The sequence below is a fragment of the Phymastichus coffea genome, unplaced genomic scaffold, assembly GCF_024137745.1.
Source record: "Phymastichus coffea isolate CEN01 unplaced genomic scaffold, Cenicafe_Pcof_1.1 PCOF00005, whole genome shotgun sequence".
In the NCBI taxonomy this organism is placed as follows: Eukaryota; Metazoa; Arthropoda; class Insecta; order Hymenoptera; family Eulophidae; genus Phymastichus; species Phymastichus coffea.
In genome coordinates, this window is record NW_026706816.1 from 9,047,240 (window position 1) to 9,067,162 (window position 19,923).

The 19,923-nt window shown below is 38.9% G+C and overlaps 1 protein-coding gene across 1 annotated transcript in view; it reads left to right on the forward strand.

Annotated features, from left to right (window-relative positions):
• Positions 1-19,923, forward strand: part of LOC131667616 (protein unc-79 homolog) — a gene marked incomplete at its 3' end in the record, with an annotated part of 3,688,809 nt that overhangs the window by 1,115,897 nt on the left and 2,552,989 nt on the right. Inside the window, exons 11-12 of the mRNA XM_058941149.1 lie at positions 169-345; positions 12,164-12,441. Coding sequence (XP_058797132.1) covers positions 169-345; positions 12,164-12,441 — 455 coding nt within the window. The remainder of the gene's footprint in view (positions 1-168; positions 346-12,163; positions 12,442-19,923) is intronic.

The following is a 19,923-nucleotide window of genomic DNA, read 5'->3' on the forward strand; positions in this document are numbered from 1 at the left end:
TAAGTTCTATTTATTATATATTTGACTAATTTTATTGACTATATATTAATATAAAACCTTATTACCTAACTCTTACTTCTTTTGAAAGGTTTATTACGAATGGGTATGCTTATTAAATAGCATCAATTATAAATTATATAGTTATTATATGACTTTCTTTTGTTTTAGGGAAATGTTAGCACCTCTAACATCACATTTGAAAGATGGATTGAATAGATTATTTTGTCTAGTTCCGTATGAAATCATCACACCTGAAATATGGAACTATGTTATGCCATACTGGATGGAAGCTATCACTAATGACATTTCGTTGATAGAATTACAAGACTTAAGAATAACTTTAAGGTGGATTTTAATTTTTTAATAACAAATTATTAAAATGTTATAGTAAAAGACTTGTTCCTTAAATATTTAAATATTAGAAAATTAAGATGTTTTGTAAATTTTGATACCTTTAGATAACGCAAACCAACACTTTTGAGAATCAAAGAACAGACATAATGTACCAGAAGGAATTTCGTGTGCTGAATTCGAATCCGGCCTTAGAATTGCCTCATCACCCTAGGTTTTTGAGATATACTAATTTAAAAAAGGTGCAAAGGGGGAAGAAATATCCTTACAGACACAGCCAAGTGTGCCACTACTGTGCCCCTGCGATTTATTTTAAGGTCCTATTGCGGTAAAGGAAGCCGGCGCTGACTTCCACGGGCGCGAATCTACCGCAATAACGGGAAAGGTGAATGGAAGAAATCGAGAGAAATACAGAAAGGCGATCCCTTTATTTACGTCAACGAAAATTACAACTACGGAATATTACAAAATCACGATCGCGAGCGCGTTCGCTCAATCCACGAAACGCGACAGTAGGCGGTGAATAGGAGCGTAGTCGCTTAACTATCATTCGCGATGAGTCTATAATACTTTAGGAGCGGATTCGCTCAACTAGCACGCGTGACAATTCAATTTGCGGCGTTGCGCCGAGAAAGAGCTGGCACGTGAGAGAGAGAGAGAGATCGCGGAACAAACAGAATCAGACCCAACGGGTAGCTCCTCCCGCGGCTCGCTGGTTGAGACGCGGCGTCGGCGAAATCGCAGTCCTGCTGGCAGCGGCGATCACTGGACCACCGGCGGCGGCTGGTTGGCAGCTGGCGGCCGGGATCGGCTCCTTGATCGTCTAATTGTGTTCGCTGTGGGGCTGCTCAACAGCAGCCGGAGATTCGCCACACAAAGACTCTCTTTCGCTCCTCCTGGGCTTACTCTCTCTTGGCGCGCCGTTTGACTTATTTCGCGCCGTGACCTGATTAGCGTACGGTCACTTCGCAACTGCTCTCAATACTTCTCCGCGTTCTCCTAATTCTCGCGTTGTGAGCCGCGCTTTCCGCGTTCTCGCTCGTTCCTCTTCCTCTTTCGCTCTCTCTCTCACGCTATTCGCGCTCTCGCTCCTTCTCGCGCTCTTCTCCGCCGGCCGCGTTCTCGCCTCTCCAGGCCCTACAATGACACGAGCTCGTGAAAGCTATGTCACCCATAGCCATGCTCGGCCGCTACATCCGTGCGAGGAGAGTGCCGCCTACAGGGCTAGCGAACATCGCTATCAGCCCTGTCATAGTGAAACAATACTGTTTTTTTGCAGTATTTAGGCTTTTCTTACATCGCGAATTTTTATTTTTTGTAAATCTGGAAACGGCATCAGAAAGAATAAATTTTATACTCAAGAAACCACTACTTAATTTTTAAAAACATATTATTTCAATCAAAGATAAGAAATAGAAAATTTAAGTTTCATATATAAACGTAATATATGGTAAAAAATTTATTAGAAATTTTATAGAAATACACAATGAAGCACCACCCACTCCCAGACCACCCATGACGCATGCGCAACGCGCGAGCGCGCATGGGCAAACCTCTATGTATGTTTCTAGCCAGCGGGTCCCCCCCCACGAAGTGGCTTGAAACATTCATTGCTTAACTGCTAATGGTGATATTTCTTTACACCATTATTCTTAATTTTTAATTTCTTCATAAGAACTTCCGGGGTGTTACATGAAGGTTAGGCATTTAATCTGGATTCCTCGTGGAATAATTTTTCTGATTATAAAAGTTTGATACATGTTTTCGACGTACATTTTTACGCAAAATACGAAGAAATTATTTGTTTTATCATAAACCTAAGCTGTAATGTACTAGAAACAAAAAACCAGACATTTTATTAGTTTTTGGTTTTCTTAACCCCCTGTACCCTATTTAAAAATCAGTGAATATTTAAAGATGTTTTTCGAATAAAATACTTAACATATTTTTTAAAATTAGAAATACCTCTTCCTTTGTTTTTAAATTATCAAATTTTCAAGAAAACTTTTTAGACTTAACAGTATTATAGGACTGAAAAAATCTAAATTAAATTTTTTTCAAATAAACAAGTAGAGAAATTCATCTAAATTAGCATACGTTAGTCTGTTGAAACTGATTCAACTGCGTATGTATTTATATATAGGGTATATTTTACATTATTTTAAAAGCAGGTTAATTTATGCGGAATAAATAGATAAAATAATTATTATTGGCATAAAAAAACCTTTTCAAATATAGGAAGCATAAAGCCACGAACCAAGTAGCTAATTACAGGTAACAGTGAAAATGTATAAAAATATAACAGATGATAAGAGTTGAATTATTATCAGATCAATGACTGATAACATAGGTCAACATGTAATTTCTTCAAGAATACCAGTAATGTATCCCAAAGAATTTCGATGCTCTGAATACGAATTCGTCTTTAAAAATGGTTTATCACGTCACACTTTTGAGATATCCTAACCTAAAAATGCGAAAAAAACATGTTTTTGGGTATATTTAAGCTTTTACTGCATCACGAGAAAATTTTTGTCCTAAAACGGACTCATACCATCTCAAAATAGACCTACTACCCTTCAAAATCCAGTTTTCAGATTTAGAATATCTGTTTTTTCATCGAGATATTGTTAGTTTAATTATTTTATGTTATTAAGTTAATTATTTTAGGTATATGTTAAAATCGTACAGGTCATTTTTCCATCTAAGCCGATGCATCAGACCTTGCAGGTTATATTGTAAGGATGTATAAAAGTTTTTAGATCGCTGATCACCAATCCGAAGTCCTTTAACCTGTATCATGTCAAATCTAGAAACACAAAAAATATAGAAAAGTCAGGAAGCCAAAGAAAATTGGAGTTTTCTTATAGAGAAGCAGTTGGAAGTCTCATATACCTAGCCAACATAACTCGACCAAACATCTCATTTGCGGTAAAATATTTGGCCAGAAAACAATCGAACCCTACATTAGAAGACTGGGTAGACGTTTAACGAATTTTTAGATATCTTATCTGAATTAAGTTTGACTTATAGAGGAAAATTGGAAAATTTAGAAATACGAGTATACTCTGATGCAAGTTTTAGAGATCATTCAGACTCTTCTTCAACTAGCGCAATGATAGCTAAACTGTTTGGTGACACCATAGTTTGAAGAAGTCACAAACAAAGCGTAATCAATTTATCAATTTGTCATGCAAAGTACTATGCTATGAGCAAGGCTTATCAAGAAATGATATCATTCGACAAGGCCCTTAAAGATATGTTAGATAAAACATTATATCCCATAACGCTAAGATGTGATAACAAATCGTCGATAAATTGCACACAAAAAGAAAAGAATCATAAACTGAAAAATTTTGATAATAATTTACGGTATCGGAACTGAATTAGAGAATCGAGAAATGACGGGAATTAAAAGCAAACTATTTAAATTACATGGCAATTATGTAAAATAATGATAACTCAGGTAGCATTTCAAACTTTAATTCATTAATTTTGGCCATCGCAATAACGGATCTGTGAGCTGGTGCATTGCCTTGATGAAACAACACTTTCTTCTTAGACAAATGTTGCCGTTTTTGTTTGATTTCTTCACTCATCCGTTGCAATAAATTCGCATAATACCCGCCGTTTATAGTTTTTCCTTTTTCAAGATAATTTATGAAAATTATCCTACACATTATCCTACATCTCAAAAAACCGACGTCATGACCTTGCCTGCAGACGGAACGGTCTTCTCCTTCTTTGGAACCAGTTCTCTCTTATTAGTCCATTGTTTTGATTGTTCTTTTATCTTGGGTGTAAAATGATGGATTCTATGTTTCATCCATGGTTATGGAACAGCACAAAAATTCTACTTTGTTGCTGTGAAACTTCACTAAACACTTAATTGAAATATCCTCACGACACTGTTTTTGTTCGAGTATGAGTAAACGCGGTATCCATCTTGCGCACAGTTTTCTTATGTTCAAATTTTTAGATAATATGCGATGTACTGCACTTTTTGAAATACCTACTATGTCTGCAAGCTCGTGCATTTTCAGTCGACGATCATCCAGTACCAGTTTATTGATTTTCTTAACGTTTAAACGTTTCGTTACCTCATTTGGTCGATCACTGCAATGCTCGTCTTGAAAGCTTGTACAGTCTCGTTTAAACTCTGCAACCTTATATTTTACTGTTGTTAATGAAGGAGCAGACTCACCCACAGTATCATCTAGTTTATCTTTTATATTATTTGGGCTGAGAACTTTCAAATAAAAGTATGGTATCACATAACGATAACCAATTTTCTCTATTTTCACAAATTCACTGTCAACGTTTACTATTGATAGCTGTTAAATAATGACTAAACAACGTGGTATCTTCAAACTTGTAACAAATACTTTATAGATTGCTTACTTTCTAAGACAGTAATATTTTTCAAACAACTACCTCCATCTCTAGGTCAGGCTGGATACTTCTGGAACCACCCTCGTATAAATTAGTTACTTAAAATATAAAATTTAACCTTAATTTCATTAAAATATTCGTATTTAAGAAAATTGATTTTAGAGATAATCTTAGAGATATTGTAATTATTATTATAGTTGCTAGAGTGTATATGTACTTGCAAGGGAGGGAGTGTTGAAAGAATGGGTTGCACGTACAGAAGATTTTTGGCGTTCGCATGCGTTAACGTGCGTAGGATCAGAGTTAGTGCTTTGCGTGGCACTTCCAGTTTACCTATTTAAAAGAAAGTATCTAAGGAAATAAAGTTTCAGTTTGTTGATAAGACAAGGCTTTTTCAATTTATAATACTCTTCCGTTCTTCAGCAAAAAAGATAAATAACTATATTGTATAAGCATACTTATGAGTTCAGTAGCATCAGTAATTGTATTAAAATTTACTGGTGTTGCAATTACATTCGTATTAGCACTATCACCATGTATTGCCAGGTACTTAACGATGGTTTCATTTTTTGTTACAAGTTCAATTTCTAACATATTATCATCTTTCTTCTAATTAATATTAGCTTCTTTGGACGTAGCTTTTTCAATAAGAATAATCTAAATTAACAATACTTTAAATAGTATATAGCTAATCAGTTATAAATAAAATAATTTTATTTTTTACCTTGTTGAATATCATTTCATCCTTGAGCTTGTCGATCAATTTTTTGCCCTAGATCAATAATGTAACTTTAATAAAGCCATTACTTATAATGACTTTGAAGAGATCAAACTTTTTGTGCTGGCCAACTTCCATTGGAGCAATAAGTTATTCAATGTATCCTATTACTTCACTAAACAGATATATTCATTGATGAAACATCTAACAACATAGTCTTTTTTTATGAAAAAAAATTAATATTTACACTGTTTCGTCGTTGGGGACAATTTCTTGTAAATCTTCACAGCTTGTGTTTAAATCAGAAAAGCTTGTAGATTCCACAGTGATTATAGATTAGCTATAATTTAATTTGAAATGGATTTTTATCAAATGATTTTGAAAAGTGCTATAATAGTTTATTTCTAAACAATTATTTTAAGCAGTAACATAGTTTACATTTTTTACACTAGAAAACATCGAGAAAAGCTAATCAAGCATTAGCATTATTAAGAAATTATAAATTAGTCGAGTTATAATCACAATATACTTAAGCATATGCTCGCTGGCTGACGAAAAAAGAATTGAGGTTAAACTTTAAGCTTCGAAATTTATCATATTTTACAAACTGAATAATATAAATACTTTTGTTGCAATAACTTACCTCTTCTAGTTCAAATAGAAATATTGCTGTAAAATATTTCTTTAAAATATCGTATAAATTTCACAATTTCAACGGATTTCTACTGGATTAATTTCTATTAGATTAATAGTACTGCTGCTGTAGTTGGTACCACTGTATTGCATACCATTGCATACATTGATGTAAGACGTTATAATATGTGACGGTTTGGTGATACATTAAAACGAACTTATTGTCCATAATCAATTACAATAAAACTATCAGAATGCAACTATTCAATAAATTAATAATATAAACAATAATTGCACTTAACATAACATATTGTAACATCTTTTAATTTTATCAATATAATTAAGTAATTAAAATGTATTTTTGTCTAAAAATTTAAAAACAATGAAATCAATTTGAATGTATGCTTTCTAAGCAACAACTAATCACAATGCCGTATGTAGGCGACGCATCACTTTTTTAAGTGTGACATACTACCTATGTCACGTGTCGTGCACAATTATAAATAGTAAGTCAGACGCGCGAATATTCAAAACTCCTTTTATATATGTTAATCTTTGTAGGTTCTTAGTTCTCACGCTCATTCAATATATTTTCGCTCTCCCTTAGATACTTGAATTTCGAAACGCGAACGGTAATAAAATAGTCACTTGAGCACTACGACACGGCGGTCATCACGGATCACAAAACTATATAAGGCAATTCGTCATCATTTTTACTGGAAAGGATCGAAGTTAGACATTAAAAAGCACGTAAAATCTTGCAAAAGTTGTCAAGAAAACAAGCTTACTCGAAATAAGACTCGTCGAAATAACCCATGGTTATAACCAATACTCCAAAAGGAGCACTCGAAAAAATACAAATGGATATAGTTGGTCTTCTTTACATAACAAAGTCCAATAATAAATATCTATGCATTCTCACTAAATGTTGATGCTATCCCTATTCCAAGTATGGAAGGAATTTTAGTAGCCACTGCCTTTGCTGAACAATTTATTCCTCAATATGGTTGTCCTCAAATTATCCATACTGATCAAGGTCATAATTTTAATAGTAAAATTATAGATAAACTCTGTCACATTTTCAAAATTCGACAGATAACGTCCACAGCCTTTCATACACAATCATTTGGCTCACACTATACTTTCATTTAATATCTACGTCACTTTTGCACGGGAGATAACTGGGATCAATGGACCCGATTTACTATGTTTTCCTATAATACACATGTACATGAAGTACGCAGTTTTACTCCTTATGAGGCATTTTATAGAAGGAATGCAATTATTCCATCTTCATTCGTAAAACAAAAGGTTTCTCTAATATATATTGATTTTTTTGATCAGCTAGCCCAATAATTAGCCAGTACACAATCCATGGTAGCAGAAAATGACAATAAATCTAAGGAAAAATATAAAGAATATTATGATCGATCATTAAATGTTAAAGATTTTCAAGTTGGAGAAAAAGTTTACTTACAGAAAAAACTTCGAAGTAAGTTTGAACCACATTACACAGGTCCTTATGAAATAGTACAAGCAATAAATAACATCAATTTCAAAATCAAATTAAATGCTGGATACAAAATTGTACATGCTAACAAGTTAAAGCAAGCAGCAATTAAGCTTGATTAATTTTCAATTTTTTTTCAAAATACCACTCAATGTCTCAAAAAAAAGTCAATTGTAAGCGGGGGAAAGCGAAATCCATATAATATACTGTAAACAAAAAATAGTCAAGTTAATTTCTTTATACTTGTGCGAATTCGAGTATTTATATTGCTGCACTTACGAGGTCTGCCCGGAAAGTATCTGGCCTACCTTTATATTTTTGTGCTAGCTCTATTCTTTATCATCTGGTGGGTGGCATCCTTCAAAGTAATCCCCACTTGATTGAATAACATGGTTTCATCGATGTTTCCACTTTTCAAAACAGTTCTGGAACTCACTTTTAGGGATAGCCTTAAGTACACTCATCGCATTGTATTCAACTGTTGTTTTGTCATCGAATCGGTGTCCTTTGAGTGGTTTTTTTAGTTTTGGAAACAGCCAAAAGTCACAAGGGGCTATGTCGGGACTGTATGGGGGTTGTCGAAGCAATGCGATATTGTGTTTGCTCAAAAACTGGTGCACAAGATTGGATGAATGGACTGGCGCATTATCGTGATGGAGAAGCCAGTCACCACTTTTCCAAAAGTACGGCCGTTTTCTTCTTACTGCATCACGCAAACGTTTCAAAATTTGAACGTAGTATTCTTTATTGATTGTCTGACCTGTTGGTGCATATTCGTGATGTACAACACCTTCACAATCGAAAAAAAAAATCAACTTTGACTTAACATTGCTCCAACTTTGACGTGCTTTTTTTGGTCTTGGCGATTCAGAATCCTTCCACTGTGAAGATTGTTGTTTTATTTCAGGATCATAACCATAAACCCATGATTCATCACCTGTAATTACTTTTCTCAGCACATTATCATCATTATTAACCATTTCCAGATTGTCCAGAGCGATTTCTAAGCCAATGTTCTTCTGCTCTACTGTGAGCAATTTTGGGATGAATTTCGCACACACGCGTTTCATTCCTAAATTTTCGGTTAAAATTTCTGAAATGATAGTTTTTGGTATCCCAAGGTCTTCTTCTAGTTCTCGCAAAGTCATACGACGATCTTGTTCGATTGCAAGTCGCACCCGCTCAATATTATCTGCGGTTTTTGTCGTCGAAGGTCGGCCGGAACGAGAATCACTATCGACGAAAGTGCGATCATCCTTGAACCGTTTATACCACTCTTTCATTCATGTTTTGCTCATACGCTCGCTTCCGAAGGCCTTTTGCATCATTTCAATAGTTTCCGAACTTGTTTTTTCCGAGTTGAAAGCAAAATTTGATGCAAATTCGTTGATCTTGTTTTTCAGTCATTTTTGACAATATCAAAATCCGACGAATGCGAAAAAGGCACTGTAAACAAAGACGCGCTGCACATGAACTATACGTCCGGCAGGTGTCAGTAAGTAACCAATAGATTCGTGAGGCCTTACTGTTGACGTTTCTGTCCGGTAGAGGTCGCTCGTACACTATGGCGCGAAGATATAAACGTAGGCCCGATACTTTCCGGACAGACCTCGTACATTAATAATGATAATTGTTATTCCTTTTCTATTTAGTGTAAGTTAAAGTTGTTTCCTCAACAAAATATACTTAAGGAATGGAAACAACTTTTTTCTTATATGGGGAAAGGTGTGACATACTGCCTATGTTACGTGTCGTGCACAATTGTAGTAAGGCAACCGGGCGAATGTTCAAAACTCCTTTCATGTATTTTAATATATTACTCGTAATCTACGTAGGTTCTTAGTTCTCACATTCGACCAATATATTTGCCTTCCCTTGGATACTTGAATTTCGAAACGCAAACGGTAATAAAATTGTCACTTAAGGATGGCGGGCCATAAATAATGATTTCAAAAAAGGAAAACAACGTTTCTTGACGATTCGTAACTCGTCAGAGTTTAATAGGTTTTCCGCTGGAAAGCCCAAGTTTTTTGTCGCCATTTGGGAACAACAGCGCTACACGTGCGAACCATCAACGAGGATATAAGAGAGGCCGAGACTGAGAGCCAGGGAGAGAGAAAAACAGCCTCTCAATTTATCAGCGCCCAGAAGAGGGACGTCCTTTTGCCTCCCAGGCACGCGCGAATTGCAGCGAGCAGCATCGACCGGAGCTTCAACGCTGAATCATCGATCTAACTACCAAGTCATCTAGCTTAAGCTTTTTTTCTTTGTACACGATGATCCATTTTAATCGCCGCAGCCGAATTACTCGGAACCTAAGCCAGATAGGGCAAAATGGTTCTGACAAAAGTTATAGAGGGCAAAGGGAGCAACACAATAGGGCTAACGCTTTTGACCTTGAACTTGACCTTGAAGGTTATTTCAAGGTTAAAGTGTTTTTTTTAATTGGGAAGCCCTATTTTGGACATCGGATTCGGAAAGAGCGGAAAATCTTACGTCCGACATGGTATTCAGGAAATTTTTTTCATGTATTTTACCAATGGGCTTTACAAATGATACAAAATGATCCAGACTTTTTTAACTTTGTTTTGTTTTCTGATGAGGCCAAATTTCAAAGTGATGGGGAACTGAATAGGCATAATGGTAATGACTAGTCTGATGTAAATCCTTATTGGTATCGAACTGTAAACCATCAGAGACGTTGGAGTGTTATGGTGTTGTGCGGGATTGTCAATGGACACTTGATTGGTCCTTATTTTTTTGAAGTAAATGTAAATCAACATAGTTACTTGCGGCTAATAAGAGATGAACTGCCTGGATTGCTGGAAGATGTTAACTTAGAAACGCGACGAAGAATGTGTTTCCAGCAGGTTGGCGCAATACCACATTTTGCTTGAATCTTAAGGGCTTTTTTGAATGAAAACTACAGTATCAGATGGATTGGGCGAGGAGGTTCGGTTAACTGGCCTACTTGATCACCCGATCTTACATCACCAGATTTTTATTTATGGGGGTACTTAAAAAATGCTGTTTTTGAGCAACAACCCACTTCAAGAGCAAATATGCAGGCAGCATTCGTCGAGCATACGCTGCTATTCCGAGGCAAACTTTGTTGAACACCGTTCGCCATTTTCAAAGGCGTTTGACAATGTGTCTTGAAGCAAATGGTCGTCATTTCGAACACTTGCTTCGAGGTTAGTGAGAGGCAAGGAGACTCACGTGAAACAAGCACCCCAAAGGAAACAAACCTTACTACGTCCACGTCGTTGTTTCTGGGTAACGCTGAAAGTAAGGAAAACTTTTTCAAGGTCAACATTTTCAAGCTCGTTGTAATGTTGGTGTTGCTATTCATGAGAAAAGGCTAGCAAATAGCAATCATAGGATTTTGTAGCATTTGACCTTGAAATTCCCTTCTCAAGGTCATGAAAAAAATTTCCTGAAGACCATTTTGCACGTAAGATTTCCCGCTCTTTCCGAATCCGATGTCCCAATTGGGGTTCCCAATTAAAAAAAAACACCTTAACCTTGAAATAACCTTGAAGGTCAAGTTCAAGGTCAAAAGCATTAGCCATATTGTGTTGCCCTCTTTGCCCTCTATAACTTTTATCAGAACCATTTTGCCCTATCTAGCTTAGGTTCCGAGAAATCCGGCTGCGGCGATTAAAATTGGTCACCGTGTATAAACTGTCACAAATATATATAGAGGCTTCACAGATAGTTAAGTCCCCTTTTCAAAATAAAGTATTGTTTATTTTTCTCATTTTCCAAGTTACCGGATCCGTGTAGATTTTTCCTTTTTGGATTTGCTTGAGTTACATGCCCTACAAAAGGTGGGGATATAATATAAGGAAGGATAAGTATACGCGCGGCCAGGCTTCGCAGCATTTCATGTTATGCCTACTCACTTGCGTGCTGCTGGCGCGACACTTGATTTGCACACTATCCTAATTTATAAATGTGTTTTAATTTGACGATCTTTCCACTTTTCATAGTTACGCGTGCGTGTGATTCTGTTGCCCGACGGAATCTTTGCAGTTAGAGCACATTAATGCTTGCCGATCTGACAAAGTCTTTCAAATTGACTGTCATGTTACAGATTGAGCGAAAGCTCTCGATACATAGTAGATTACAAAAAATTATTACAAAAACATGGGTATGATATTAGAGGCATAAAATACTCTCTACTTAAAATCTATCTTTCCCTATGTGATCCATACGGTAAAATTCTAGGTCCACTTCCATTTATTTCTTATCCTATGTAAATTATTTACTTATTCTATGATATTATATATGGACGATACAACTCTAATAGCTAATAGTAGAAAATGGGAAAGTAGAATAACAACGATAAATGAAGATATGCAAATATTTGCTAATTAGTTAGATTTTAATAAATTAGTATTATAAAGCTACGATGAACGTTGTGCATTAAATGAATATTTTTTCTGTTACAATTTTATAAAAGATTGTTTTTATATAGATGTATATGTATATGTAACTATTAAATAATTATTTCATTGTTACTCTTCGTTAGCTTGAATAAATCTGATTTTTTACAGCAAAATATTAGATGCTGATATGAGTCCTTTAGGATTCGATACGCAAAAGTTGTATACGTTTGTAGCTGACCGTTTTATAAATACAAATTCTAAAATTCAAGAGCAAGCCATTAGCTGGTTACAAGCACTGACGATGCTTGAAATTACAATTCCAATTTCTCATTTACTTTTGATGTTCAAAAATAGCGTTTGTGAAGATCAAGGTATAATTTCTGAGAAGGATACAAGATTTAAAGAGGGTACTACTGATGCAAAAAATTATCAAGGTCCAGCAATACGTACGTTATAAAAATTAATAGTAAATTATTAACTTTATTGTTAAGCATATATATTTTGAATTGATAAAACGTTAACATATAATATCCTTAATATTTTAAATAAGATTACCAAATAATGACATATGTTAACCATTTTATATTAATTTCAAATGTTGAGTGTATATTTATTTAGAAAATTTAATGGAATTAAGCTAGTTTTAATAATAGGTAGCGTTTTGAAATTAGAAAAGATTTATAGTTTGTTTTTTTTTATTCAAAAATTATAAGCTATAATAGATTCATTTACCTGTAGTTTTCATATAAAATGAATTATATATATATATATATATATATATATATATTGTAGGATGGTTTTATGGAATAGCGAGTGGGGTTTGATACTAAAAGGTTTATTTAAAATCTTATAATAAAAATGATACATATAGTATTTGGATTGGCCGTTTCACAATGTCGCACGCGTGTCCGGTCGCTTCAGGCGCTATCGTGAGTGTGTTTTTCCCTTTCTTTTCGCTCGCCAGCCTCTACAAAATCCAATAGGGCACCTATCCCCTCCTACTTCAAGGGCGCAAAGACAGACGCGACGCAGGAGAAGACCGCATAATCTCGATCACATTTTACAAATGAAGTAAACAAATAAACCCTACAATATACTATAACGGAGAGAGAGGAATCGGACGGTGCAATACCCCGCTATGAATTAATTTAAGAAAAGTGTCAAATGAAAGTTGCAGTAACGTGGAGGAGGCCGTTGTAGTTAAGCGAAACCCGACCTAGTAGCTGCAGAAATGTCTCTTACACGGTCTTCTTGCCGTTGGGTCCGTGGAGGCGTCGTACGACGATTCGTCGCGGCTAAAAACGCGGAATATAGAAACGACTACGCAATAGAATAACACCAGGGGTGTGAAGGATCGGGCACAAGTAAATAAAGTACAAAATCGCAATAAAATAGATTTATATATGTGAAGAACAAAGGAAGATTACACGCAGCGTAAGTACGAAAGAGAGAAGGTGCGCAAGCAAAAAGAAAAATAATGAGAGAGAGAGAGGAGTCGAGCTGGCACTTACATATAAAAAGCGCGTTCGCTAGGGCTGTCGTAGCCGTCGCTCTCTCTGAATGTAGCGCGGACGCGTCGTCGCAGGTGCAGGTAGAAGAGGAAGCGTGCGACGACAATACCGGCTCGCCCGAACGCACCTTAAGACTGTTAAACTTAAAACTGTTCACACGTGGACACTGTCGAAGTCACCGCACTGCACACAGGATCGCAAGGACAATGCGCCAGACGCGAAGACAACCAATGCTGTCCGTAATATCGCTTGTAATAATTGGTAGAGGACCGAGTACGGATAGAAAACGATAGGTAAAAAAAAGAAACGTGCTGCGAGTTCGGACGTCTTGCTTTGAATGCTGTCAATAATACGCCAAAGGGCTCTCCCTGTCTTTTCCTTATGCCGGGCACCTATTTAAGCGGCGTAAATGAGGTGTCGCGCTCTCTCTCTCTTTCTCTTTCTAATGGATCGGTGATTGGCGCGTGCATTCTCGCTCTCTCTCGCACTTACCTCTTCGCACTACTAAAAGAAACAATATGTATTTGTGTATGATATGCGTATATATAAATATATATATAGTGTATAAACATGTATAGGTTTGAGGAGAGAGAGACATAACGAGGAAAATATTTACTCGTTATATATTCCCCTCCCCCAGATGCTGGTTGCACGGAGTGTACCAGCTCGAAATTCTAGTCGTTCTCTCTGAAAATAAATGCAATTTAATATAGCAATTAACAATATGCTTACTAAGCCTATTTCTCTCGCTTTCAAAAATGAGTCTTATGGTTTAGGCGAGATACGCGCATCTAATCGTACTAAAAGAAACATTTGAAAAGTAAAGGAAAAGAAAGAAATAAATTATTATTTAATAAATTATAAATTATCATTTTCGGCGTCAATGCCAACAATAATCTAAAATTGAATTAGATGTGGTATTTGCAAAGTCGCAACAGTAAAGGGCAGCCCGGAGAAGCGCATACGCAATGTCGCTAAATCTTCATTGCTCTTGATGCAACAGCACGGAGATGCGTGGAAATATTTTTATTTATTATTATTTTTTTTAATTGTCCTTATCCTGCTGTATGAGGCGCCTCTTGAACTCCTGGGCTCCGTGGATCATGTAGGCGGAAATTTCATCCTCCGTGTACACAAATTTGGGGTAAGTCCCATTCCAGAACTTGTGATAAATGAAGTAGTTGAGACAGTCCAATGTTCTGGAGATGCCCCTTAGACCGCAGTCCTTGCACGGCCACTTGTCGATCTTGTCCTCGCGGAAGCCATTCCACTTTCCGCAAAGCGACGTGGCATATCGCTGTTGTTCGGCGTAATAACCAAGTATTCGATGTCACGGAGTTGAAACACGAGTAGTGAAGGGTACTGCGTTTAACGCATTTAGTTGGGCCTTAATAGCCTCTAACTCCCTTAGTTTTTTCTCCTGTTCCTGTGCGAGTCGGAGACGGAGTTTCTCCTTTTACCTGCGTGTCTCACAATCTGCTTTCCACTGGGAAATCAGTGCTTGTTGTCTGGCCAGTAACTGCAGACTCTCTTCGGCTTTATCAGCGAATTCGCCAGCCAAGCTTTTCCCTCGGGCTTCATTTCGATCTACAAAGGCGCGGGCCGCTAGTTAGGCTTCCTCTTCCTTTCTTGCCACCTGGATACGCACGTGCGCGCACGCACCATTTCGTCTTTAATCTTGGCCCATTCCTGACTAAGGCTCTGGAAGGCACTCGGTGGTGGAGGCCTGACCTGAATGGAGGAGCTAAGCGTGGTTGAGTTGCTGCTAGATGCAGAGGTCGCCTCTCGGATTCTTCTCTCGGCAGTCTCGTGTGCGTATCCTTCACGCATACGCTGTTGCGAGAGTCGCCAAGCCGAGAGCGCTTCCTCTCTCTCCTTCCTGTGAAGGGCATTAGTTGCCCCCTCAGCTCTTGGGGTTTTGCTATCCTCACTGGTGCTGTTGGAAATGGAGGATGCGTCTTCGCTGGTGTTGTAGATTTTGGAGGGTGCGTCTATGTTGCCGCTGTGAACCGCTAGAGTTGCGACGTTACTTCCGGGGGCATCTGGAGCAGCCGTTGGGGCACTGTTGAGTGGGCCCATATGCAGCTCCAACAGCGATTGGAAGGAAAGTGGCCCGTCCTCCGATGGGCTTAGACCCAGCATGGCTATCAATTAGTAGCCGATTTCCACCGTCATCTCGTCCGTCAGATCATCAACCGTGACTGCGAGACTTACCCACTGTAGGACCTCGGACATCCAATCCCTAAGGATTGAGACCATGTCGGTCTCCTTGTTAAAAATTCGAGCAAAATTTAGTATTTCGGATATTATTTCCCGTTGAACCAGTCAATGGCTGAACGTCGATGGAAGCGTAAACAAGCGAAGCAAGTAAGCAAATTTAGTTAAATTTATGGAAGAAGAGAAGTGAAGAAAAGTAAAAATATGAGAGAAAGTCGTTATTTCTTTCCTGGTCGCAAGTGCCGCGGGGATAACTTCTTGGGCTTCGGCTTGGGTTTCCTCGAGCCCTTCCTTGGCGCTGCCACGGCCAAGTCAGTTACCAGTGAAGCTTCAACGACCATATTTTCGGTTATCTCGTGTTTGTTGCTCACGCTAGGAACCTGAAAGGGTAGAGTGTACTCGTTGCCAGCAAATGGACGTTCGAAAGCTGAGTCCTGCTCAATGTGAAAAGCTTCAAGCTCCTCTTCGTCATTATCATTGTGCGAATCCAAACGAAATTGATTTTCGTCGTAGCATGGTTTTAAATCGACAAAAGCGACCTTACCAATGTCAGTTCTATTTTCTTTCTCTAACTGATATATGAGTTCATGCCGAGACGTTTCGTCATGATAAATGGACCAGCAAACTTGGGCGTCAATTTTGCGGCTATTTGCTTAGCCTTGGAGGAGAGTGCACGGTTTTTTGTCCAAATTCTGTCCCCGACGTCGTTGATGACATCACGGTGTTTGGCGTTGTAGTATTTTTTTTGACGGTCTTGCGCTGCCTTCGTGTTCTCTACGGCGTTTGCTCTAAGATCATCAAGCTTATCGCTGCAACCTTGAGTTCATTGACGGCTGCGTGTTCTTCAATTCCTTTTAACGAGTGGGATTGCTCTGGCTTTCAACCAAAGATAAGAAAAGCGGGACTCGCACGAGTCGCTTCTTGTATTGCTATGTTATAAGCAAAAGCGAATTCTGCAATATGCGCATCCCACGTGTTGTGTTTTTCTTTAATAAAAGAGACATTCATTGTCTTTATTGTCCAATTTATCCTTTCGGTGGTATTACTCTTGGGTGAATAAGGCGCGCAACTCGCATGAATTACGCCATACGAATGCAAAAATTCGTCGACAAGACGTTTCTTGAATGGTGTGCCTTTGGCGGACAAAAACTTATCGGGTACGCCAAAGCGTAAAAAGAAACGCTCTCTTGATTCACGTCTAATCATTTTTGCATTCCCCTTGCGAATATGTATGCATTCAATCCATCGCGTGAAAAGATCTATAAAGATCAGCAAGTATTCGTGTCCTTGCGTCGACCTGGGAAAAAGTCCCATGGTGTTACCTGCGACGATCTCCCATGGATGTGAGACTATGTGTCGGCCCATAAGTCCTACAGGCGGAAGCTGTTCCACCTTGACTTGTTGACAGATCAAACAGTTACGCACATAGTGTGCAACGTCCCTATTAATTCCAGGTCAATAATAGGTAAGAATTGTGCATTGATGAGTTTTATAACGGCCTAAGTGCCCCGCCGTCAGTTCTTTATGACATTCGGCGAGTACGCTCTTACGTTGTTCGTACAGCACAACGAGCTTCCATTCATCGTCGTCGTCACCAAACAAATCATCGATCCATGGATCAGGCCTGTAAGTATACAGGCGGCCACCTACGCACTTCCAATATGAGTGCGTTTTTTGATCCTTGAGGTCTTGCTGAGCTTTCCTCAAATACCAAGCGTCACTTATGTTCTCGTCAATTTTGAGCGAGGCCAGCGCAATAACTTAGTCTTCATCAATCTCTTACATGCGCGATAACGCATCGAGGACGACAGCTAAGCACTCGCGCTCAGTAACTGATAAACGACGCTCCGTATCAGATAAGATGCGGCTTATAGCATAGAAGAGGACGCGATCTTCGCCATTTATTTTCTGTAGTAAGATACTTCCTCGGCCAGTATCGCTTGCGTCACACTCAATAATGAATGGCGCGTTGAAGCCCGGTATTGCGAGTATAGGCGTCGCCGCAAGTAAACCTTTCACCTGATCGAAATCTGTCTTTTGCTCTTCCTTCCACCCATACCTGGCATTTTGCCGAGTGAGTGCGTTGAGCGACGCGCAGATAATAACGTAATCCTCTAAAAATTTTCGGTACCACGAGGCCATACCGAGAAACCTCCGCAGCTGCTTGAGGTTTCTTGGTGCTGGATAATCGAGTATCGGCTGGACTCGTTCGTGGTCAGGACGAGTACCGTCGCGATTTACAAGTACGCCGAGGTATCATACCTCTGGCATACAAAACCGCGACTATTTACGATTGATTCTTAGGCCTGCTTCGCTAATCCTATGTAGAATTAGAATAAGCCATTTCACGTGCTCGGAAAATGTTTCCGTAGCGATAATCAATGTACGCAAATGCGTACGGCTCCATTTTTGGAGGAATGAGCTTGTCAGCCAGCATCTGAAATGTGGCTGGGCCGCCTGCCAGACCAAACGGCATTCAAATAAGCCGAGTCCAGGAACAGTAAACGCAGTTATTAGAATTAATTTCTCCGCAAGAGGGATCTGCAAAAATACTCCCGACAGGTCGAGTGCGCTAATATATTTTACATGCTGTATCTTGCGCAAAATCACATCCATGAATGGAAGCGGATACTCAGTTACTTTAGATACCAAGTTTACTTTCCTATAATCAATGCACATTCTAAATGTGCCGTCGTTCTTACGTACCATAACGACAGAACTACTCTACTCACTGGTTGATTTACGTATAATGCCCACGTGATGCAACTTGTGCACATGCTCGTGCATTTCCTGCTCGATTTTTTGAGATACCGGGTAGTACTTTTGCTTAATTGGGCGTGCTGCACCTACGTCTATGTCGTGTGCGATCCAGCTTGTGCAGCCTAACTGTTCACACAAGTTCTGGATGCAGGTCATCCATAATGCGCTCGATTTGTTGTCGCTGTTCCTCGGTAATCTCTTTAATTCCAAGAGAAGCTAGTAATATCAGCTCATCCATGGGAAGCGAGGAGAATATTAGTGGTACGTCTTTATCACAGCCTTTTATTCTAAGGGTGTTCGAATCTGGGTCCAAATATGCCGAAAAAGCGCGAATAAAGTCAGCTCCGAGCGTAAAATCTGCATCTGCTTCTCTTAAAATGAGGCAGTCGATATTATGAATGACATTGCCCACCCGGAAGGGTAACTGTACATTGCCAAGAATTGGCACAAAATGACCGTCGACGGCTCGAGCATCCGGACTTACATAATGGCGTATGCGCTTATTCAAAGCTGCCGCTATTTGAAGGCCGATTGGACCGAACACAGTGCGTGATGATCCGCTGTCTAATAGAGCACGAAAAGTGAATTTGCCTATGTCAAGCGTAAGCCACCACCGGAGGAACTTTTCCACGTAAGCGCTTGCCGCAGTACCTTCATCACTTGCCGCCTGCTCGTTGGTCGAGCTACTCGTTGCTAACAGTGAGTGACTCGCCGTGTTGTTCAATGTCTGCGCTATTCCTGCGACGCTTTTGGTTTCAAAGGTCCTGGTGATTATTAGAGCGGTAGGGACCTCATCCACTCGCTCCTTTTATCGTTTTTTCCTTTCACTGGCTCATTCTTAGAACACTTTGGGCAGGTGGCTTTGGTATAACCAGGCCAACTGCACTCCCAACATAACAATTTATCGGAATCTGAGCCAGGTTCTCGATCCTTGTTTGTTGTTGATTTCGGCGTAATCACCCTTGCCTGACCATTACCATGTTCTTAGCTTCCTCTGCCGCGGCCTCCTCAGCCGTTGTAGCCCCCGCGACCACCTCGGACGCGTGGCAATTGCTTAGGAGCAGAGTTCGACGCGTAGTCTTGAGTCGATTTGTCACTGGGAGTGGGAACACTGTCCTTTCTCTCCGCGTTTTTTGTCGCAAGAAGAGCCTTTGACTTAACAGCAATCCATTCATTGCATTTTTTATCAAAAAAGCTTTGGAAAGTTTTTTCCAATGTAGTCTCGGTGATTGGTGGGCTTTCCGACACAGTTGCGAGACTCGCTTTCAGTTTAGCCGGCTTAGTTTTTGGCTTATAAGCGGCCTCGGGAAGCATGCTCTGCTCCGGTGAGGGCGGATGCCTCCTAAGCTCGTCAGATTCTGCAACTTCTATCTCGAGAGCTCTCTCTGTAGCTGCTGCAAGGTCGTGAATTCATACTGGTATCGCTTCAATCTCTTTTTC